Source organism: Anopheles cruzii, chromosome 2 (genome assembly GCF_943734635.1).
Source record: "Anopheles cruzii chromosome 2, idAnoCruzAS_RS32_06, whole genome shotgun sequence".
Taxonomy (NCBI): Eukaryota; Metazoa; Arthropoda; class Insecta; order Diptera; family Culicidae; genus Anopheles; species Anopheles cruzii.
The window spans coordinates 16,109,792-16,130,936 of NC_069144.1; the positions used below are offsets into that span (position 1 = coordinate 16,109,792).

General features: G+C 51.7%; 5 protein-coding genes across 6 annotated transcripts; 3 read left to right on the top strand and 2 right to left on the bottom strand.

The window, feature by feature from the left end:
* Positions 1 to 19: 19 nt before the first annotated feature.
* Positions 20 to 3,683, bottom strand: LOC128269473 (mitochondrial uncoupling protein 2-like). Of its 2 annotated transcripts, none has more exons than XM_053006946.1 (4): positions 3,592 to 3,683; positions 2,078 to 2,277; positions 939 to 1,209; positions 20 to 873 (listed from the first exon to the last, which is right to left on the bottom strand). In XM_053006946.1, exons 2-4 carry the CDS (start codon positions 2,216 to 2,218, stop codon positions 290 to 292), a joined length of 996 nt encoding a protein of 331 aa, XP_052862906.1. In that variant the 5' UTR covers positions 2,219 to 2,277; positions 3,592 to 3,683; the 3' UTR covers positions 20 to 289. The 2 variants fall into 2 exon arrangements, with proteins under 2 accessions (XP_052862906.1, XP_052862907.1); XM_053006947.1 differs by lacking the exon at positions 3,592 to 3,683 and adding an exon at positions 2,829 to 2,947.
* Positions 3,684 to 5,858: 2,175 nt separating this feature from the next.
* On the top strand, positions 5,859 to 8,121 carry LOC128278121 (transcription initiation factor TFIID subunit 5). The gene is made up of 4 exons (XM_053016785.1): positions 5,859 to 5,989; positions 6,082 to 6,661; positions 6,732 to 7,068; positions 7,138 to 8,121. Exons 1-4 carry the CDS (start codon positions 5,927 to 5,929, stop codon positions 8,111 to 8,113), a joined length of 1,956 nt encoding a protein of 651 aa, XP_052872745.1. The 5' UTR covers positions 5,859 to 5,926; the 3' UTR covers positions 8,114 to 8,121.
* Positions 8,122 to 11,606: 3,485 nt separating this feature from the next.
* Positions 11,607 to 12,478, top strand: LOC128278536 (uncharacterized). Its single transcript, XM_053017265.1, has 3 exons — positions 11,607 to 12,215; positions 12,300 to 12,389; positions 12,452 to 12,478. Exons 1-3 carry the CDS (start codon positions 11,607 to 11,609, stop codon positions 12,476 to 12,478), a joined length of 726 nt encoding a protein of 241 aa, XP_052873225.1.
* On the top strand, positions 12,277 to 16,558 carry LOC128268377 (uncharacterized). Its single transcript, XM_053005445.1, has 6 exons — positions 12,277 to 12,389; positions 12,452 to 13,229; positions 13,304 to 13,445; positions 13,795 to 14,211; positions 14,285 to 14,558; positions 15,920 to 16,558. The coding sequence occupies exons 2-6, from the start codon at positions 12,501 to 12,503 to the stop codon at positions 16,326 to 16,328; spliced, it is 1,971 nt and encodes a 656-aa protein (XP_052861405.1). The 5' UTR covers positions 12,277 to 12,389; positions 12,452 to 12,500; the 3' UTR covers positions 16,329 to 16,558.
* On the bottom strand, positions 15,444 to 18,578 carry LOC128268378 (facilitated trehalose transporter Tret1-2 homolog). The gene is made up of 3 exons (XM_053005446.1): positions 18,498 to 18,578; positions 16,934 to 18,160; positions 15,444 to 16,843 (listed from the first exon to the last, which is right to left on the bottom strand). The coding sequence occupies exons 1-3, from the start codon at positions 18,537 to 18,539 to the stop codon at positions 16,616 to 16,618; spliced, it is 1,497 nt and encodes a 498-aa protein (XP_052861406.1). The 5' UTR covers positions 18,540 to 18,578; the 3' UTR covers positions 15,444 to 16,615.
* Positions 18,579 to 21,145: the final 2,567 nt, after the last annotated feature.

The window sequence follows — 21,145 nt, forward strand, 5'->3', positions numbered from 1 at the left end:
TTTTTTATTATTGCTTTCTCGTGCTAAGAAACAGAAAATTTTACATTACATTGTTCACATATACAAACATTCTATCACATTCACATTATACAATTAAAAAGACGGACATAGGCGCACGATACGCTACAGTTGGCAGTCCGATCTCGATCGTGGCCTGCTCGATCATTCATACCGCGTCAATAGATTAAAACATAAAAGTGTTCTTCCTACGTAAGAAGAAAGAAAGAACATTGCGTCCCGACGAATCTCGATACGAATCACCGGAGCTTCGAGCAGCGGCCGTAGCATTTTAGCTTCTATTGAAAACGGCCAACTTCAGCTGCTCGTACGAAATCCACATCACGATGTTCCACGAAACGAGCCGCGCAAAGGACGGCACGAAACCCTTGTAGAATGCCGCCATACCCTCCTTGGCGCCCATCCGGATGGCACAGTCGATAGCACCGCGGTACTGCCCGCGCGGCGAGTTCATGTAACGCGTCTTGACCACGTCCACCGGTGAGGCCACTACCGTCGCGGCCAGTCCAGCAACGACGGCGGCCGAAAAGTGACACCGAATATCGTTGGGCATATGGGCGTACAGGAGCAGACAATCCTTGACGACGTCGTAGCACACGATCTCGGCCACGTTGACGATTGCGTTCCGTCCCACGTTGGGCATTGCGCCGCGCCACAACCCGCGCACACCTTCCTCCCGGTGAATCGTACGGTAAGCTTCGAGCGTTGAAGCGTACCGACGACCGGTGGACGAACGCGTTGCCGCCTGGAACCGTACCTTTACCACATCGGTCGGTTGGGCGACCAACACGGCCGCACCGCCCGTTGTGAGGCCGGCCAAAACTCGGGTTCCTATCTGAAGACCAGCTTCATTTTCTGGTGTGCGAAAACAGAGGAAAACGTTATCGCCATGGCAAACCGTGGCCGGCGTTAGTACTCACCTTTGAGGATGGAACCATAGAACGTCTTAACGGTATCGTATAGACCGAGTCGGATCGAGCAGAAGCACAATTGGCGTTGCAGGCCCGCCGAAAGGCCATTGTACAGCGTGCGGAAACCTTCCTGGCGGGTGATGGTCGTGATCGTACCGACCAGACCACGGTACTGAACGTGCTGGGTTGCAGGTACGGGCATAGGGTTCAGCTTTAGCGAGGCCGGTGTGTTGACGGCCGGTGTCATAGCCACCGTACGCAACGGTTGTTCGCCTTGAATCTGCAATGTTTTAAACGGCGGAGCGATTATCAGCACACGTATCGGAAGTGTACCATCCGGCAGACGCGAAGAAACCAGTAATCTTATCTTTCAACTATCTCTTCATTAAACCGAGCGCGTTAGGTAAAGAGTTTCAAGTCGGGTTTATTTATTGCCCATTTATTAGGCGCATTTTCGATTTGATGACCCCTTGGCCTTTGCCGTTTTAACACTCTGGGTTTCGTCACACGTGTCCATTGTTTCGCAATAGAGCACCATAAGCCCTACTCTACGCTAGTGCCAAGCAGAAGGACGCAGATGCTGCGTATCCGGAGTCCAAAGTCCCACGGACACGGACTGTGCCCTACTTCCTACGTCTATACGGATGCTGTACGACGATGGGGTGTTGCATCGATCATCAACAGCACGCAAAGGGTTACGCGTGCCGCGCGCCACGATCGTAGGCAGAAATGTGAAACTTGTCAATGTGAACTTTGTACCGCAAGCGACGGGGCCGGCCGCTCTGTCCAACGGGGCTTCAGTCCGTCGGCCGGTGTCGAAGGTCTGTCGACACGCGCTCATTATGATTGCAGCGTCGGCGGCGATCATCGAACCGCAGCGAACGTAGCGGAACTGAGAGAAGTAGACGCGATCGTCTAGTGTAGTCGATCGCGTTCACTTAGGTTAATCGCTCACTAACAAAATGCAATGCCCTCATAAGATCGCGGAAGCAACCCGTTTTTAAAGCCGCTTGGACGTTGTTATTTTGAATCGGCAAACCGCGGACCGAGACCATCGATTGTTTTCGGCTTCATGTTCTACTTCAGGTGGTTCTCTTTGCATGTTTGCTGGGCAGTATGATCTTTAACCTTACATGTTACCAACGTACCTGTAACCTAACCTTGGCTGTATCAAGCGGGAATGTGAGGAAGTCGGCAAAGCAAGCCGCAGTGCCGGCCGTCAGGAGCTTCACCGGCACCGAAGCCGTTAGCTCTGTCGTCTTTTCCGAGGTGCGTCGTTGAAAACTCATGTTTGCGTATTTTTCTTTTTCTGCCGTGTGGTGTGTTTTTATTTCGAACAGGATGTATCCTGGAGAGAGAGAGGGCGAAAAACAACAGAAATGATGAAGCATTTTTGGTATGACGGTTTTTTCATCATTAATAACTGGCCGTAATAGTCAAATCGATTGCGCACTGTCGTCATTTAGTGCTTTCGGTTGCGTGAATTGAGACGGCCCACACGGCAACAAGGCGCCATGTGGTGACAAAAAACTAAAAATCGCCTTGAGATAGCACCCTAGTGGAGGGAAAAACGCGCGTTAAATGAACGCGCCATCGCCAATCGCGACCGCCAATTGGCTTGGGCGTTCGGGGCCGGTCAGCTGATAAACCGGAGCCCGTCGGCGTTCGGCGTGCTTTGTCGCTCGGTGGGGGCTCGTCTTCTGTTGGAGAGATCTTGCCGACTCGGCAACCGAACACACGGTTTTGTCTATCCGCGGTGTACGTCCTCTTGTCGTCACATTTACGATCGCGAACGCCATTGTTCAAAGGCAGACCAGGGAATGGTGTAAACCGATGAGGTGATCGCATCACTCATAATCACACTTTTGCGGTCGCTAACCGGCGATCCGTGTCACCTACCGTGTAGCCAGTTTAGCGGTTTAACTTAGCTCAATGCTAACACAAAAACGAAAATGGACAAATTAGTTTGGCCAAGTTAAGGACGACGACGACGCGTTCACAGAACGTTCTAACTTGCTGCGCACTTTAGTGGCTACTGTGGCCGATCGATCGATGACTTTGCACCCGGGGGTCCTTGCCCTAACGACTAATCTATTCAGCAATCCCGCCTTAGGCAGCCAGCGTCCGTTTATGACAATCGATTTGGGAGCGTGCTCATTAAAACAGAAAAGGACATCCGTATCCATTCCTCTCGCTATTTACAAAACCTTGCCAATTACTGTCGCACTCAGGTAATTTTAAATGTTAGCGAACACAGCAAACACCAGGTACTTAAACCGGAATGAGCTAGAAACAGGGTAAAGTAGAAAACACATTAATAGGACACTAAGTTAACGAAACAACGATCGCAGGTAGCTAAACCGGGAAACACCCTTACGCGTCTTCTTTCGACCTTGGCCAGAAAGGAATATTCCTTCGACCCATCGGTTGAGAAACAGTACACGTTTTGTGAACACGTTGTTTATTTTGTGCTACCGACTGGCGCAATTTTGAAACCTTGCTTTGGCACAGCGATCGACTCTTTTCACTTCCGGTTAAAACTATATTTTGAAGGCTCCCCAAAAAGATGGGGCCTTTCCAAAATGTGAACGCAATCGGTTATAACACAACACAACAAACACTCGCCTTATGAAATTACGGTCTCACTTGAAACGAAACTTACACAATATTTACGGCTAATATTTATCGTCGTCGTAGCAGCGATTGGGGATGATTTTTTCCAACTCGCGACCTCCGTTCCACTGTAAATCGCGCGTTTGCCAGCCAACCGAAATTCAACTCCAAAGCACTTCCGTTTCAGGTTCACTTCGCGAGGTTCAGGAGGTGGATAACGCGAGTACGCGGATACCCGCCGCACGACACCAGCGTTCGCTGGGACTTCCAAAACGGCACAGTATGGCCGAGGTGACGGCGCGGTCTCATATAAATAGGCTCGCGGGCTGCGCTCGCAAGTCCGCGCGAAAAGCGCACGACGACCAGCAAAGCGCCATCGGCAACCAACACTTTATCGGCGAAGAACCGCGACCAAACGCAGCAAACTCTGGTCAATCGACCCACACGCACGCGGCTGAAATGGTGGATCACGACACGACATAGTGGTTTTGTTGTGACGAGCCGGCGCATAGAAACGGAAAAGCGGACTTCGGTTCATCGTTGGTAGGGAGGCCTGATCGGCCCGATCGACCGGCCATCTTTGTTCGGTTGCGATCTTCGAAGACGCGTTCCTTTACCCACCGCAAAGGGTATCATCATGTTGGTACCAGGATTGGGCTCAATGGAAGATCAACTCTTGCTCATCGATATGAGTCAGCCGTCAGTTCGCCAAGTCTCCGAGCGTGTAATCTTCGGTGTCCAGCCGCTGCTGACCTGGCAACCAGGCAACCTACAGAAGAACCTGAAGATCCAGAACCGGCGACAATCGTGTTTATGTCCTGTTGCGCATCGTGTCCATTTTCTCTACAGTTGACCCCCGCGAAATCGCGCTAACCGCTTGTTCAAATATTATTCGGCTCTATGCCTTCGGGTGCTATTTCGTTTCTTACTTTTGGGGTGCCTTAGAAACAGGGCCCAACATTGCGAATCAGTTCAGTCAATAGTGAAGAATATTCATTTTTTACCTACAAATTAGAAGATGGGACGATTTGACGCATCACTTATCAGAAAGCATCCGTCGAAGCGAGCGAATGAATGGGATTATGTTATCTTTTCTCATTGTGTGATTCTGTCATGATTGCTCGGCGTCTGCGTGCGGCGTAAAATCAAAACGCAAATTGCGCCGATTTCGTGTGCATGACCCGCAAGTGACCTCTGCGGCAACAACAGTTTAACGATCTTCGCGGGCACGGCGTCTTTTGGAAGACTTGTTTTGTATTCAAAGCATAAGAAGGTTTCGCGGCATTCGATCATAAAAAGACTGGTTGAGTAAAAAGGGCACACACACCTCCATCGCAGCACATTTCCGCAGTCTTCTCGCACCGGTTCCCTACCACGAACGAGAAGGCCCAGATTGATGGCCTCTCGTCTGATTCTTCCGTTTCTGCGTCGCAACACCGTGTTATCAGTGGAGGCCAATGTTCCTACTTCTGCAGGGCCTCTCAAAGAAAGGTGTGTCCTCCCGACCGAGTCGGACCAATCAGCTATCAGCTGCGAGCGGAATGATTTTGATATTCCACTTTTCGGGGTCACGGCGTGATCGCGATTGAAAACGGGACAACGAGTAGCAACAAGCACTGCGACTCCGTTGTGGCTGTTATGTTTTGATTGTGGCATAATTTTCGGGGCTCCCGAGGGGCCAAACTGATGAACTCCATCACGCCACCCTTCGCGTGGGAGCGTGGAGGTTAATAATATTCATTGACCTTGTGTTCTGTTTCGTCTGGAGAAAAAGCTCTTAACGGCAGATAATTGGCACTTGCTCAGCGGTCGGTCTGATCGGAGGATCCTTCAGCATCCGAATGTTCTTGAAGGTCACACTGCGTTGCTTTGATCTATCACCAAGGGAGGACGTTGGGCAAGAATGACATAATCGTTAGCAAATGTTTGTAAAAGTGCTAGAGGATTTTTGTATAACTTTTTCATTTAGATTGCAAACAATTTATGGGTTTTCTCTCTAACATGAGTTTCACCCAAATTTTTTTATGAGCTATGAGATTTTTAACATGAGTTTCACCCCCTTCCGTAATCCGTTTTTTGTTTTAAATTGCAAATATTGATATTGTACACATTTTATTTAAAATTTCAAGTGGTATTTAAACGGTTTTTATTTTCATTTTTAAGTTATTCAAGTAACGCTTGCATGCCAAGAAACGCTTGGATGGTGACAGATTTCAGGGGCCAGATTCACGCACAACGAAACGTCAAGCGTTGCGACCGAAACGTCAACTGGTTCGTGTTTAGCTTTGGCATCATTAGCAAATGTTCTGTGGACATTGGAAAATCGAAACGGGAGCAAACAAATCTTAAATTACTCCAAAAGTAGGACACTTTTATCTGTGGCAATGGCTCAAAATAGATCCGAGCTGCTGGCTGTACTGGCACTGGTGAAGAAGTACAATTTAAAGGTATGTACAAGTGTGAAAACATGAAACGCTCTCTGCCTTCGCTTCCATTTAGCGTTGTTTACATTCCGTGTCCCTACACATTATGTTTGCAGTCCACCGAAGAACTCCTGAGAAAGGAAGCCGGTCTCACCGACGTCCCGGAGAATGTGGCAGGAGAAGCTGAAGTGAACAGTGTGTTGGCCGCGTACAAGAGTGAAGGGGATCCGGATATTTATGAAAACTCGTACATGGAACTACGCAAGTTCGTGGACGAGTCACTGGACATCTACAAGCACGAACTGGCGCTAATTCTGTACCCGGTGCTGGTGCACATGTACATCGAACTGGTGTACAACAGCCACGAAGCGCAGGCTAAAAAGTTGATTACAAAGTTTGGCCCCGAACAGGAGTACTACTATCAGGACGAGCTGGCCAAACTGGCGATGGTTACGAAACGAGACCAGATGAGCGGCAACGATATCACGGATACGTTCAAATCGAATGCCTTCACGATTCGAATTTCACGCGATACGCTTTCGCTACTGAAGCGGCACCTGCACGAGAAGAAAGCTTCAGTCATATTGAACATCGTTAACGAGCACATGTACTTCGATCTTTACGAGGGAGTGGCCCGGAATAAGGCGCAATGTGACGCCACGTGTGGAGCGATGACGGGGGAAGCGAAACGGCAAGGTTTGGAATGACAGTTGTGTAGTAGAAAGGCATAAGAAACATATTTCACATTGCTCTCTTTTGCCAACAGATAACAAAATCAAGGTTTACTACGGGCTGCTTAAGGAACCGGACGTACAAACGCTTGTCGCTGCTCCGCCGGAAGAGGACGACGACATGGATCCGGATGCACCGGATAAGCCGAAGAAGAAGAAACCGAAAAAGGATCCATTGTTTTCGAAAAAATCCAAGTCGGACCCCAACGCACCACCGATCGATCGCATTCCGCTGCCAAAGCTCAAAGATGCGGACAAGATGGAAAAAATAAAGTCTCTGCGTGAGGCATCTAAACGCGTGAACCTTGGCCCCGACTCGCTGCCGTCGATTTGCATGTACACCCTGCTGAACGCGAACTACACCGTGACATGGTAACGAACTCTGGCGATCTCCTGTGGTGGTTGGTTGTGAGCTAATCATCTCCTCTCTTTTCGCTTTAGCGCTGATCTGTGCGAAGATTCCAGCCTTCTGGCGGTGGGATTCTCCGACTCGGCCATCAAGGTGTGGTCGATGACACCGGTAAAGCTGCGGGAAATGAAGAGCGCAGAACAGCTGAAGGAAATCGATCGCGATGCCGAGGACGTGCTGATCCGCATGCTGGACGATCGAAGGGCAGAATCGTGTCGAACGCTGTGGGGTCACAGTGGCCCCGTGTATCGGACTTCATTTGCACCGGACCGTACGATGTTGCTCTCGTGCTCGGAAGACTGCACCATCCGTCTCTGGTCGCTGCACACCTGGACGTGTGTTGTCGTGTTCAAGGGCCACCAGTACCCGGTGTGGGACGTGCGCTTCTCACCACACGGACACTACTTCATGAGCTGTTCGCACGATAAAACGGCTCGGCTGTGGGCGACCGACTCGCACCAACCGTTGCGCATTTTTGCTGGCCATTTGTCCGACGTGGACGTTTGCATCTTTCATCCCAACAGCAACTACGTGGCGACCGGGTCGAGCGATCGCACCGTGCGCTTGTGGGACGTGTGCGTGGGCAACCATCATCGTTTGCTGACCGGCCATAAGGCACCGATCCATTCGTTGGCCTTTTCCATGTGTGGTCGCTATCTGGCGTCGGGATCGGCAGACCATCGGGTGCTCATCTGGGATCTGGCCCACGGGCACCTGATAGCCGCACTGACGGGCCATTCTGCTTCGGTGCACTCAATGTGCTTCAGCCGCGATGGTACGATCCTGGCCACCGGTGGCCTAGACTGTGCGCTGAAGCTGTGGGACTTCACGAAGCTAGTGTATGACATCAGCGGGGAGAACGTGAACGTATCGCACAATCCGGATGTGCGTGATGGTGAACCGTACCTGATGCGTACGTTCCCTACGAAGCAGTCTCCGTTCTTGACGTTACACTTTACGCGTCGTAATCTGCTGCTGGGCGTTGGCATGTTCGATCTCGCCATTTAGTGGGAGGTATTCGAATGTGTAAGAAAACCACACGTTGTGTGAGCATTTATGAATAAACATTTTCATTTAAACGCAATGCCTGACTTGAATTGATTTCATTTACGCGACACTTAAACGAGCGTTGTGAATGGTTAAAAAAAACTCACTCAAAACCAGCATTTTTTGTTTGCATTTGTGGCCAACCACAACAAAGTTTAATGTCAATGTCAGTCTCATGGCTGCACGTTGAGAGCGAAAGGCCAAGTGAATTGTGACATGCAGCCCAGATGGGAAATACGCTTCGCTGATGCGGTCACACTGCGCGACTGACGTGGGCCGCAAACGGTATCAACCATGCGCCTCCACCAGCGGGAGTCTTACTTAAGCAAACAGCCGTTTGTTTTATTTCTTTTTTAAATATACACATTTTCTCAGTTTCTTTGCATCACTCTTTTCGACCGTACTTTACTCTATGCTGGGCCGACCACCATACAAAATCTCTGCCAACAAGAGGACGTAAGACTATGCGCGATCGCTGGTTCCATTTCGTACTCGCCTTCCGATCATCTCTTGGGTGGTATTTTCAGCGCTCCCAGAGACCCCAGTCTGTCTCTCGCTCTCGCGGAAACGGCCGCTAGGAATGTGAGGCTCTCTTCTCCCCATTTTCCCGTTTTTCCCGATAGCTACGCAACGATCATCTCACGCCAGAACGAACGTGTACGTTGGTCGAAAATTTGCCTAGCTTCACTCCGACCGTCGTTGTTCGTTTTCAGTCCTAGCTGAACCACCGTTACGGAATTACACGCTGCGCAGTGCCGAAAGTAGTCTCGTGGACCATTTTAAAAGTGAATCTAATATTGGATCTTAAATCAGACTCCTCCCTGCCGCAGAGTGGCAAAAGAACGTGAAACAGAACAGAGCCAGAGGATTAACAAACGAACGAAAGTAGGTGAAATGGATTACTTTATACAACATACATTATTAGGACATTTCTGCGGAAGTGCCTCACGGTGGAACTGCGGTAAACGTGATAAAGCACGGTTCATGGTTTCAAACGTAGTGCGTTGCCATTATGATCAGTGATCCGTGATCGGTTTCAGTGGCTTTCACATGCGCCTTAGATTAGAGACATAGTGAACGATCTTGCGTGTAGTATGCCTAAAGCATGCGAAGCGTGGTCAGCAGAGAATTTTCGCCTGTCAGCAGAGATCCATTTACTCATTTCTTCCGACCCGATTGCGTAATGCTGCGCAGATCGGCATTCGGTCGTCGTTTGGTAGACTAAGCGATTTTCTTGATTTCTGTTTTCAATTTTAATTTATAGCGGCTTTCTTATAGATATATTTTTCGAAACGGTTTCAAACCTATGCTTTATAAAAGCTCAGATATTGAATCTAGTATTTCAGGCGACCGTGTGGGAAATCAGCTTCAAGTGCATAGATAATTTTCATTTTCTGTTGGCTCAGATCCCGTCGGCTGGCTTACGCTCAGCTCATTTCAATATTGCGCAGCACAACGAACAGAAAAGATTTATACAATTGCACGATACAGTAAGCTAACCTGTATTGACGGCAGAACATTCTTATTCGCTGGCCGAGTTCTTACCGACCGCCACAAATCCCCGGTGAATGCCGGTTCATGCGGAATGGAAAACGTCGTAGTCTCCGTCGCGATACGGTGAACGAGAGACCCCGGCTATGTTATAGGGCCCTGGTGGAAAGCAGTGGGAGAAGATAATAATAGCATTTTTGTTGAAACTGTGAAAATTTTGTCGTTAGAGCTGTGTCTCGCACTCAGCAGGTCGGCCTCGCAAGCAGTTCGGCTCTGCACAGCCGCCATCCGGCTTGTCGCCCTGTTTGATGCTCCCTCTCGGGATTTCTTCTAAGTTTCTTTTGCATGTTGTTTTCCTTCGTTTGCCTTCCACATTCATGCTGTCCCGTTAGGCGAAGAGCGTTTTCTCTTTTTGGAACACCTTTTTCCTCTAATTTGCTTCTGGTGTCTTGCTTGCTAACGGTCTGCGCGACATTTACGATCGGTGTAGCGAGTTCCCCCGGTGCCGGTTTGATGCTGGGTCGCTCTCTGACATCAGAGTTTGAGTGTGATTTTTGTCGTTGGTTTGAACTGTGCACCCATTAACATAGCCATAAAAAATCTAAAACCACCGTCAAGACTGTTGCACATAATTAACTTTTTTCAGTCTACATAAATTCTCCAGCACTGTTCCTGGTGCAACAGGACATCAAATCAGACTCTGGCGAGCAACGGCTCAGAATGGTTTAATATAGTTAGTGATGAAATAAAGTGTGCGATTATTGCGAGGGGTGTTTCGGGAACCGGGAGACAATACAGTGCCGCGCGCGGAAGAGCGTTTCACGTTAGAAGCGTACATTTCGGTCTATAAATATAAGCCTTCACTCTCTTCTTCTTTTGGTTTCTGGGTGTACAGTTTGCCTTTCACCAGTTCTAACCATCAGGTCCGTCTGAGGTTCTAGAGTGGAAAATTTAATTCTTAAGTGCGCCCATGTGTCAGTTAACTGTTTAGGTGCCACGCTCGCCCCAATGTGCCATCAACTCCTGTTTTGCTCTTCAATTTACACCTCGACGCTCTGCGACATTCTTCCGAAAGTGAGTCAAATCGCTCTAATCGTCTATTGTACGTTTCAAAATACCGAAATACGTGTATCACGGTCGAAGCCATTTGAAATTCTTGATTAAACACGGCGTGAATGTAAACACGCGGTTTCTTGCCTGTTCGTCTTTTGACCGCCGAGCACCTTAGGGCGGACGTTGCGAGATTGCTTTCTGGGTTATTCATTCGGGTAGTTCGTCTTGAGGATTTTTTTTCACCTATAGCTTCCACAAGAAAGAAGCAGAAGAAAAAGCAAAGAAAGAAGCAGCAGAAAAAGCCAAAAAGGAAGCGGAAGAGAAGGCGAAAACAGAGACCGCAGAAAAGGCCAAGAAAGAAGCAGAAGAGAAAGCGAAAAAAGAAGCGGACGAGAAGGCAAAGAAAGAAGTGGCGGACAAAGCAAAGAAGGAAGCTGAGGAAAAGTCAAAGAAAGACGCAGTGGAAAAGGCCAAGCGAGAGGCCGAGGAAAAGTCGAAAAAGGAAGCGGAAGAGAAACTTAAACAGGAAACGGAAAAGGCCAAAAAACAGGCGGCAGAAGAGAAACTGAAACAGGAAACGGAAAAGGCCAAAAAACAGGCGGCAGAAGAGGAAGCCAAGAGGAAAGCGAACGACCAACCGAAAAATCAGAACGGATCGACGCCAGCCACTCAGGCGTCGCAGCCGCAACAACAGGACAAGCTGTCGCCACCGAAGCAGGATGGGAAAAACAGTAAACGGAATAAACGGACCCCGAAGAATAGCGTCTCGGAGGACGAAAAGAACGGCACCAGCAAGGCAACCGGGCCAAAAAACGGCCAAAGCGGCGATTTTGCCTCCTCTGCTGAACTAGTGGCAGCAGTGGCCCAGGCAAAATCGCAGGAACTCCAGCCAACTCCAGCCGTGGCCGTGATGAAGGGTCCTACTGAACCGAAGGCTGCCCAACCGGGGAAGCCGGCGAACGGTAAACAACAGACACCGACGACGCCCACAATGACATCCACAACGACACCCACAACGCCACCGCAACCAGCCGAAGCCATCGCCCCTAACACCACCACCACCGCCACCAGCGGAAAGGCCCCGCAGACCCAGCGAAAGAGCCCGGAAAAGACTCCACAATCTCAATCGCCCAAGACGCCGTCTCCGCCCAAGGCCCCGCCCACTGCCAAGGCGCCGTCTCCACCGAAGACGGCCCCAGCCTCGCGTCCCGCGCCCAAACCGAGCACACCACCCGTCTCCAAAAAACCCGAACCCCCGCCGAAGCCCGAGTTCCTGAAGAAGAAGTCTCCGTCGGTCGAAAAGGATAAGCTGCCCGCCAAAGTCCAGGTCCAGCCAGCGGCTGCAACTGCACCGACCACCCAAGCCCCCAGTTCTCCCGTGTCAGCGCCCGCTTCCGCCACCGTTCCTGTCACTCCACCGCCTGCCTCTGCCGCCGCCAACGACCACGTAGATTCGGCTGCGGCCGCAGCCCGGCTAAACGATGAGGTGACCCCGGACGGTGCCAAGAAGCCCGGTGCCGCCGGTGGTGCTGCGTCGAGTGCGGCCGCTGCTGCTGCCGGGGCTGCCGCTAACGGTAAACCGAAACCCCAGACCCCGAAGAAGCCGGAAGTGCCGCCGAAGCCGGATGTGCACAGCAAGAGCGCGGCCAAGATGAAGACCCCCATCAAGCAGCCGGGCGGCAAGGCCTCGACGGTAACGACCCCCAACCAAACCGCGCCGAGTAACCATTTGACAACAATTCAGTCTGATTGCAGGTCGCCGGCGGCAGCGGAGCTAAGTAGAACCGAGGCATTTAAGAAAAACATGGACATTATATCGACCATCGCGGACGTGCTGCTGTCCTATCCGCGCTCCAAGCGGACCCGTTCCACCGCTGGCGACTCCTCCAGCAGCAGCACCAGCCCCAGTAGTAGTAGCGCCCCCAATTCCCAATCCACCGCCCTTCAATCATCCAACGCTTCGCCATCTTCACTGTTTTCGGCCCTCTTCCCATCATCATCATCGGCCACGGCGACACTTGCCGAGCCGACCGCTTACCCTTTCGCTGACGGAACGTCGGACCACGAAGAGTTGAACGGCGCCAAGCAGAGACCGAAACTAGGCCTCGAGCGCATATTGCGTATCCTGCAGTCGAGCCAGCGTAGCCCAGAGTCCGTCGAGAACGGTCACTCCACATCCTGCACGGATGGTCGGGCCCCATTGGCCGAGACCAACGGAGCCACATCCTCCCACAATGCCGAGCAGGATACCGAGCAGGATCTCGAGGGAAATCCCTTGGGGTCGTTCTTCACCAAAGACGCACTCCGCATGCTCCTGCCCACGTTGCAGGAGGTGAACGTGAAGTTCAACGTCGAGAAGCAGTTGGCCGCACTCAATGCGACCGCGGCGATGGCGAAGATACTGCCGAAGACGCTACCACCCGGTACCGACACGACCGAGGAGGACGAGGAAGACCTGCTCGACGAGGAAGAGGAGGACACGATCGAGTACAAGTTTATGCCCCGTCCGGTTTTCATCGCTACCATCTGTCAGGTAAGCGGCCGCTGTTGCATCTCTGATGCCGGATGTCGAGGTCTGATGTGGTCTCGCTTTCCGCCGCTGCGTAGGTTTGCAAGAATCCGCTCAAGACGTTCTTCCACTGCGAGCGGTGCATGATGGTGCCGTACTGTGGCGAGGAACACCGCCAAACAGACCAGTCAGGGCATCGAGATCTGTGCGCGATTCTCTGCGAAATCGCCGCCCAAAGAGGTAAGAAGCAGCCACGATTGCTAGCGAGACGCATACCAATTTTTTCAGTCGTAGGCTGCATTCCGACTTGGACGCAGCTCACGATGCTTGGACGATAGCTCACTGAGTTCCCGACACACTAGAACTTGACCCTGAAGTCAGAAAGTCAGTCAACCACATTGAAACTCCTTTAGTATTTCTATACTTTAACTCGCTCTTGGACCTGGATACTTAAGATGTCCTTGACGCAACACGATACAGCGAGCACTGTCCAACCTACACGCTACACATTCTTCAGATATTTAGGTCCAAGATAGTTTGAATGCCTTTCATCCATTCATGCATAAATAAATATTCTAACCCCGCACAGGAGGTCACATCTATCAGCCGGCCGTGGGACTTAACGCCCTGGAGTACCGCACCCTGCGCGTGCACACGCTCAACCAAGTGGAGCTGATGGCCCGACGACCGCTCCAGGCGTTCGAGCGCGAGATTGTGCTGTTTCCACGCATCTGCCTCGCGCCGGATTGCCGCGAATGGCGGCAGGAGCGTCTGACGGAGTGTCGCGACTGCCGGCAGGTGTCGTACTGTGCGGCACATCCGGTGCACCTACCGAGCTCGCACGACCGCTGGTGTAAGGCGTACCTCCTCTTCCAGAAGCTCATCCTACGGCAGCGGATTCTCGGACGCATCGAACCCCCCATGCCGGCCCGTATCCTGACTAAAGCATCACCCCTACCGCTGAACATTGACGAAACCATCAAACAGCTGTACAAGAACTCAGCCGGTAAGACACTGGGGCCTCCACTGTCCCCGTCAGATCCGGGTCAGACTGAAACGCGCTACCTTTCGCTTCGCAGCTCTGCGCGACGAGTGTGTCTACGCGGTGCTGTCCCAGATAGCGACGGCACCGCTGACGGCCCTCCACGCCATCCAGCGTGCCGGCCGCCCACTGGGGACCACATTCACGATCCATCTCGTCGGAGCCGAGCTGCAGTTCGAAGGTGACACTCTGGACAAGTGGGAAGCGTTCTTCCTTCACCTCGTACCGGAGGTCGCCGTGCTGCGGGTGGTGTTTATCGGTCCCGAGCTGAACGTGGAGAATCTGCCCATCGACGTCATCAGCCGCATCAGGTACGCGCCAATCCCGCCACTGCCCGACAGATGCACGAACGGATGTCCTGCGTACTTCCCCGAATTTGTGTCCTTTAACTGTGTAACGGTAGCGGTGTAGCCACCCGTCGCGGTCACACCGCTGCACTACCATCTGCATTCCTTTATCATCCCACATTCGACCTCGACATCCTCGGAGAACCCCGCGACGGTTGGTCTGTCTAATGCAGACATTAACGGGTCTCCAGGTGTTTTGGTCTTCCTTCACGATTGTGATCGATAATTTACTTCACTGAATCGTTCTCAAGTCGAGCAACCAGAAGAGTCTTCCAATCTTTACGCCAGATTCTTTGCATGCGTAGATTTCGAACCATGGTTACGCTGGGACCCCTACTTCCACGGCGTCTCCAACTTTGTCGCCCAAACCCCAAGCGTACGGTATGGGATGAGTAGTAGCTGTGTTTACGACGTGATAACCACCTTGTTGTATGTAACTCGTGTACTTACTTTCCTCCAGAGTCCCTCCATGCATATGTGCTAACTGAACTTCTCCGCCTGATCTGTGGTACAGGGCGCAAGCTCGACCACCGAGCCTCGGCCGTGACTTCGAGTCGATACGTGTCAGTAATATGTTTCTGAGTTCCAAGAGTACCTACTATTAGTTTTAATTGTTTTCGTGCATAACAAAACGAATTAAGCACAAGCGTGTGCCTCCGAGAGCGAGTCTATGTGTGTGGTTAGAGAGTAAGCATAATACAGGCCTTTTTCTACTTCGTCACCAGTAAGTTCGCCGTTCACACACTAATCATCATCAGCGCACAGTTACCAAATTCCTGACCACACCAGTTTTCGGCATCATTTTTAGCACATCTTACGTTTGTGAGGTTTCAATTAAATCAGGGCTTTATTCCTAAATCACCTAACACCGAGCAGTATTTAGAGATGCATCCGAATTGGCGAAAGAGTAGATAACAATGGAAGATGGGTTCCGAAGCAAATTATTCATCACATCCGTTAAGATGCCATCCATCCATCCGTCCTTTTCAACCGTACACTTCCCCGTCCAGTACACAGATATGCACCTTCGTTCATCCACTCTACTACACACGTGGCTACACGTGGCTAATCTAAGCTCCTTTTCTAGCACGCACGGATATGGCTAAATCAGTCGAGCATAGCAGATAGGCACAGGTAGGATTCGCCCGTACTGTAACGGTCGCCCGTGTTGGGATGGAGCAAGGTAAGTCCCGGAACGGTCAGGAGCGGCCAAAGCCCCAGAACAAGGAGCCGAACCGGAACCCGGTCTGCGGAAAGTCCGGAGTCCACCGCCATCGAGTGCGCACCACCTCGCTAATGCCGGGTTTCTTTCTATTTGCTCTCAGAATGTGTCGCACCTGTCGGCTGAAGTGTCGCGTGGTAGCGTTCGATTTCCAGAGTCGCATGATGTACCACGAGTACCGCAGCTCGCCGCAGCGCTACCGGGCCCCGGATCTGATCTGTTTCTTCAATCCCGGCCTGCACCGTACCACCGGCTACGCGGGCGTCGACTCGTGGCCCCGTACCATCCGTGATGCCACCGGGGCCGGCTGTCCGATCGTGGTGACCTCGTACACCGAGCTCGAGTCTCCGCTCGATCTGCAGCGGCTCGTCCAAGAATCGGTGCGCCCGCTGCAGATCATCCAAGGGCCGACCGTCAATCCGTACGGCTCGAAGCGCCCCGACCGTAACTTTATCTCGGACGAAACCGCACCGATGATCTTCAAAAACTACTACTACTTCCTCGTCCAATAGGCTACCGCCTAGTCGATATAATGTCCTTGTTTTGTCAGATTAGATTTCATTTTGTTTGGATGCTTTTAATCTCTCATTTTCCAACGTACTGTTCTGGTGCCATTCCCGGTTTGGGGGGGCGGACCAGACGGCAACGACGTGTCCTTAATGTTTTACAATATCCCGCGCCACGGCGCGTCATTTTAGTTTTGATGTGCAATAAACGCTAATCAGTGTATCAGTGAGTTGACTATAAATGGTGAGATGGTGGTTTATTCTTAAACTAAATAACGTGATGATCGTCTCGCCTATAGCCTCGTGTCGTCCCGCTCGTCGGCCACTGTGATGGCCGGGTTGTCGTGGCCACGCTTGCCGCTCCGCTCGACGTCTGTGGGTGTCTTTGGTTTTCGCTCGAACAGCTTCTGTATGCTCTCGAGCTCTCGCCCCTTCGTTTCCGGCACGCAGGTGATGACAAATACGACCCCGAGCGCACACAGCACACTGTACATCAGGAACGTCCCCGAGGTGGTGATCAGCTGTGTGCGTTCCCCAATAAAATGGTTACAAACTGGTTACTGAACTGAGGCCTCCCCTGCAAGTGATCTCCGTTCCCCATGGTTACTTACCTCTTCCAGTGGATGGTACGTTTTGATGACGGTGAACATCATGGCCAAATTGAACGATCCGGCCAGCGAGCTCAGCAGGCTACGCTGTGCCGTCGGGAACAGCTCGCCCATTAGCAGAAACGGAATGCTTCCGAAACCGATCGAGAAGCCGATCATGAACACGATTAAGCTCGCGACCGGCAGGTAGCCAAAGTCCGTGTTACCGGCCGAGTTCAGGTGAAAAGCGACCCCCATGGAGGCCATGGCGAGACACATGATGACACCGGACAGGATCAGTAGCGGTTTGCGCCCGCATCGGTCCACCACGAACAGGGCACTCAGATTGCTTAGCACCTGCACCGTGCCCACGATGATCGTCGCCAGATGGCTATCCAGGGAGGTTCCGGCCGCGCGAAAGATTTCCACCGTGAAAAAGATGACCGCGTCGATGCCACTCATTTGTTGGATCGACAGTAGCGTCAGGCCGATGCCTAGCGGGATCAGAATCTCTCTCCGTAGCAGTGCTTCGCGCGAGTACGGCTTCGGAGGCACTGCCAGTGGGTGGCCATGTTCCTGGTCCTGGGTCTTCGCCGACGCAGACATCACCCCCTGGCCGATGGCGGCTTTTGGATCGAACGAGAATCCCTCCAGGTGAAGCCACTTGGCTGAGGTGTGCGCTTTTTCGTAGCGCTTCCTAGTGTTGAGCCACACCGGGCTCTGGGGAAAGCAGGCCACGGCCAGGAACAGACAGCACGACATCCCGCAACAGATCCACGCCAGCTGCCGCCACTCGAAGAACTTGCCCATGACGTACATCACCAGAATGCCGAACGACATGGCCAAGGCCGGTAGCGACCCGATGACGCCGCGTATCTTCGGATCGCTGCACTCCGTCACGTACACCTGGGCCGCCGGCAGCGACAGGCCCGCGGCAAAGCCCATCATCATGCGGGCCGCAAAGAGCACGTGCCAGTCGGTGGCGGTGGCCACCAGCACCCAGGACGTGGCCCACAGCGGTGAAGCGATTAGCACCGTGTACTTGCGGCCGATTCGGTGCATCAACGGAAACGCCACCAGACTGCCGAAGAACGCCCCGAACGGTGGTATCGAGCTGACCCAGGACGCAATATTCTTCGTGGGCAGCAGCTCGGGCACGGTGTCCTGCATTGACGGTACCGCCGGTGCGGAGTATCCCCGGACCAGCCCGATGCAGTAGTACGATAGCGAAACCGACAGAGACAGTAGCGTCTGGAGTCAAATGAAAAAGGAGTCGCCGTGAGTAGGAAGCCTCGATTAACGACTGCATAATGATCATCGAATTCCCATCCTAAATCTCGAATCTGAAACTATTCGCACTGCCTAACGAGCGAGGCCACTTGGCAACTCTAGAGCGCCGATAGAGAGCCCCTACCAAATGGGTATTAAGTAGGCAACAATGAACGTCTCATTTGAGCAGATCTGCGTCACTCAGGCCCCGGGGCCATTTTATTGAAAGTTTGCGGTCGTCTATCAATAATCGTCGAGCATATTTCCACGATCACGTTGCAGTCACTCACTTCAACCCGCGATTAGCGTGAACGCTCACCTGCTTTAGTGCCGCTTTGGTAGATGATCTTTCGGTGGCCATGTTTACCGATATTCAACACCAGAAGTACAAACAAAACACGAAAACGTTTGGCGGGCAAAGTCCTCTTCAATCGCGCAGAACCAGCAGAGGAGCTTCACCGCGGACGCGGATTATGGAATAGCGTTGCCCAGCAGCAGCACCAGCACCATAACCCGTTATGTAGCCTTTCGGCTGCAAATGGTCACAAAAAATTATCGCGCTAAACAGCAGCAGCACAGCTTTGATGGTAGCACCGACAATCGGCAACACTGATCGTGTTGGTTTCTGCACACTGACTGACCGACACGCGACACCGACTGACCGGTTTGCGATCGCGGTGGGCCTGGACAGCGGGGGACCAATCCCCACCGCAGGCCGTTTTCTGGAAAATAAAAATCGCATCTCACATCACATCACCTAATCTCACATATTTCGCAACAATTATTTATTTAAATGCCATGCTTCGAAGAGTTTAGTGCAATCCGATCGGGATAGAATAACATTCCGACAACTGTTACTATGTATTAATAATAGAGAAACATTTTTTAGTGATGTTGATACCTTTTCTCTGTAACATAGAAACATAGAGCGTCTGATACGCTCCATCTCGCGCCACTGCAATACTACAGTGAACCGGCCGTCCTAGCGTCATGGGAATCAGAAACACATGTGTTCCACCTCAAGGGGACCTTCAAGGCCCTGCCCTGGGAGTCTTCGCCTCCGCCCAGATTCCCTGCCGAGACTTGATCGCCACACGGCCGGAATAGTGTCGGTTTGAGCTATGCAAAGTGCAATTTAACTCGGTGCATTAGCGGTAATGAAACGCATATCTTTACTACCCACCGGACCCCGGGGAGGGGGACCTCCGAGCGTACATCCGATTTAAGCACCGCATAGCACGATGTGCATGATTGAAGAATTTGCCATACGGTGCATACAGCAGATCCTAGGATCAAGGAATCCTTGTGTTGCCCTTAAAGCCCAGTAGTAGACCCAGAATCCTATTAGAATTCGAACACTCCCGTACCAAAACTCTGGACCTCCAAAAGATCGTACACACCGGATTGGACCGGTTCGCTTATAATTTAGCACGGTAAGAGGCCTATCAAGCAATAAAGAGTGCTTCGGAGTACTCCAGAGTGCATGCATGGGACGTTCGCGAACAATTTACTATTCATGAGCTGACGCTCGAAACTCAATCAGAAGTCTCACGCCTCGGGGCAAGAGTGGCGCACCGCGAGTGTGTGGTCTATTAGCTGAACTGTCGACGAGCGAAAGCAAGATGCGTGAACAACGTGACATCATTAGGACAAGCTGTTTTGGGCCATACTTTTTCGGATCAGCTGGGAATCGCAGCAGCAGCACCAGCACGGCGGTTGTTCGGTTGTGATGCGTTGCGGTTGCAAGCCGGAAATTAGAACCGGACGGTTGAACGGCTTGCCGGCTGAGCATTGCACGTGTTCAGCACCGATTAGATCGCTTGTAGTTTGCCTGATCGCATGTCGCCACCCCGGGGGTTTAATCATATGTCGCGGGGACACACACACCAACGACGATCATCAGTTCACTTTTTGATGAAGCGACTCGATCACAGAGACCATTGTTGCCAACAATTGTGACGCGTACGTGCGCGCGGATCGGTTGGGGAATTTTTTGTGGCCATCCAAAACTTCGTCCGAATCCAGTTTTTTAACCGATCTCCCTCCCGGCGAAAGGTGTTTTTGGGCGGAGATCCAACACGCGTTTTTACTTCCGCCAAAGTTTGTCGCCAACGAAAGCGTTGTGTGTTTAGCGTCTTGGGCGTCTGGGGGGGACCAGAGTACCAGCCACCGGTTATCGCCGCAGGGTAGGTTGGGCGAAAGCGCCAAAGACTTGCCGGCGACATGTGGCGACTTTTTGGCAACCCGCGAGCTAGCGAACCGCGACCTCGCGACTAGCGGACAGTATCTGGTGTAGCGCCGTCGGTCGAGGTTTGTTCGGGGGGTTTTGTGAGTCTCTCAGCCAAGGTGTAGCGTTTGTGATTGTGATAACCGCGAGGATCATTTGCATAAAAACACAATATAGTCGACAAACGGGTATCGACAAATTGCAGGTGGAGTGCGTTCACACGTCGCGACCTGGCATTTGTTGGCAGATGCACCCGCCGTTCATATCCCCCTCAAGAAGCGAGTGTAGAACCGTTTGTCGAAACCGAAAGTGTGACCCAGTTTTGATCGACAAGTGTGTGATTCAATCGAGCGATGTGTGAATCGATTCACATAACCCAATAGGATTATCGTTGAATCACTTCCACTTTACAGATGCCGATAAAAGTATGCTCAAGTGGTGCGCCTCAAGTTTACCTTATCGTTTATTGCTTATTGATTGATGGCGACGTGCCGATTCCTGTAAGGGTGTTAGGAAGCCGGAAGTTTTGAAACTTATTTTCCCTCTATCGTAACGTTCGACCTTGAAATGCACGCCGGAATGTGTGAATAGCCACCCTCTTGCGTGAGCTTCGCCCGTATTAATGCCAGCCCGTCAAACTGGGACTGAGTAGCTCGGAAATCCCGACTAAAGTGTTACAATACTTTTCACTACGCGTATGCACTATTCGGAGCGAACAGAACACAAAGCGTACCATTCTT

What these genes read in the sequence shown, in the direction of transcription:
- LOC128269473 (XM_053006946.1), bottom strand. Translation starts at nt 2,218, where the DNA reads ATGAGTTTTCAACGACGCACCTCGGAAAAGACGACAGAGCTAACGGCT. An exon ending in CAGCCAAGGTTAGGTTACAG is followed by an intron (nt 1,210 to 2,077) that starts GTACGTTGGTAA and finishes AAAACATTGCAG; the next exon opens with ATTCAAGGCGAACAACCGTT. An exon ending in CTATGGTTCCATCCTCAAAG is followed by an intron (nt 874 to 938) that starts GTGAGTACTAAC and finishes TTCGCACACCAG; the next exon opens with AAAATGAAGCTGGTCTTCAG.
- LOC128278121 (XM_053016785.1), top strand. Translation starts at nt 5,927, where the DNA reads ATGGCTCAAAATAGATCCGAGCTGCTGGCTGTACTGGCACTGGTGAAG. An exon ending in GGGGGAAGCGAAACGGCAAG is followed by an intron (nt 6,662 to 6,731) that starts GTTTGGAATGAC and finishes TTTTGCCAACAG; the next exon opens with ATAACAAAATCAAGGTTTAC. An exon ending in GCGAACTACACCGTGACATG is followed by an intron (nt 7,069 to 7,137) that starts GTAACGAACTCT and finishes TTTTCGCTTTAG; the next exon opens with CGCTGATCTGTGCGAAGATT.
- LOC128268377 (XM_053005445.1), top strand. Translation starts at nt 12,501, where the DNA reads ATGGACATTATATCGACCATCGCGGACGTGCTGCTGTCCTATCCGCGC. An exon ending in CGAAATCGCCGCCCAAAGAG is followed by an intron (nt 13,446 to 13,794) that starts GTAAGAAGCAGC and finishes AACCCCGCACAG; the next exon opens with GAGGTCACATCTATCAGCCG. An exon ending in GCTGTACAAGAACTCAGCCG is followed by an intron (nt 14,212 to 14,284) that starts GTAAGACACTGG and finishes TTCGCTTCGCAG; the next exon opens with CTCTGCGCGACGAGTGTGTC.
- LOC128268378 (XM_053005446.1), bottom strand. Translation starts at nt 18,539, where the DNA reads ATGGCCACCGAAAGATCATCTACCAAAGCGGCACTAAAGCAG. An exon ending in CCAAAGCGGCACTAAAGCAG is followed by an intron (nt 18,161 to 18,497) that starts GTGAGCGTTCAC and finishes ATTTGACTCCAG; the next exon opens with ACGCTACTGTCTCTGTCGGT. An exon ending in CGTACCATCCACTGGAAGAG is followed by an intron (nt 16,844 to 16,933) that starts GTAAGTAACCAT and finishes GAACGCACACAG; the next exon opens with CTGATCACCACCTCGGGGAC.
- LOC128278536 (XM_053017265.1), top strand. Translation starts at nt 11,607, where the DNA reads ATGAAGGGTCCTACTGAACCGAAGGCTGCCCAACCGGGGAAGCCGGCG. An exon ending in GTGCCAAGAAGCCCGGTGCC is followed by an intron (nt 12,216 to 12,299) that starts GCCGGTGGTGCT and finishes ACCCCGAAGAAG; the next exon opens with CCGGAAGTGCCGCCGAAGCC. An exon ending in CGGGCGGCAAGGCCTCGACG is followed by an intron (nt 12,390 to 12,451) that starts GTAACGACCCCC and finishes GTCTGATTGCAG; the next exon opens with GTCGCCGGCGGCAGCGGAGC.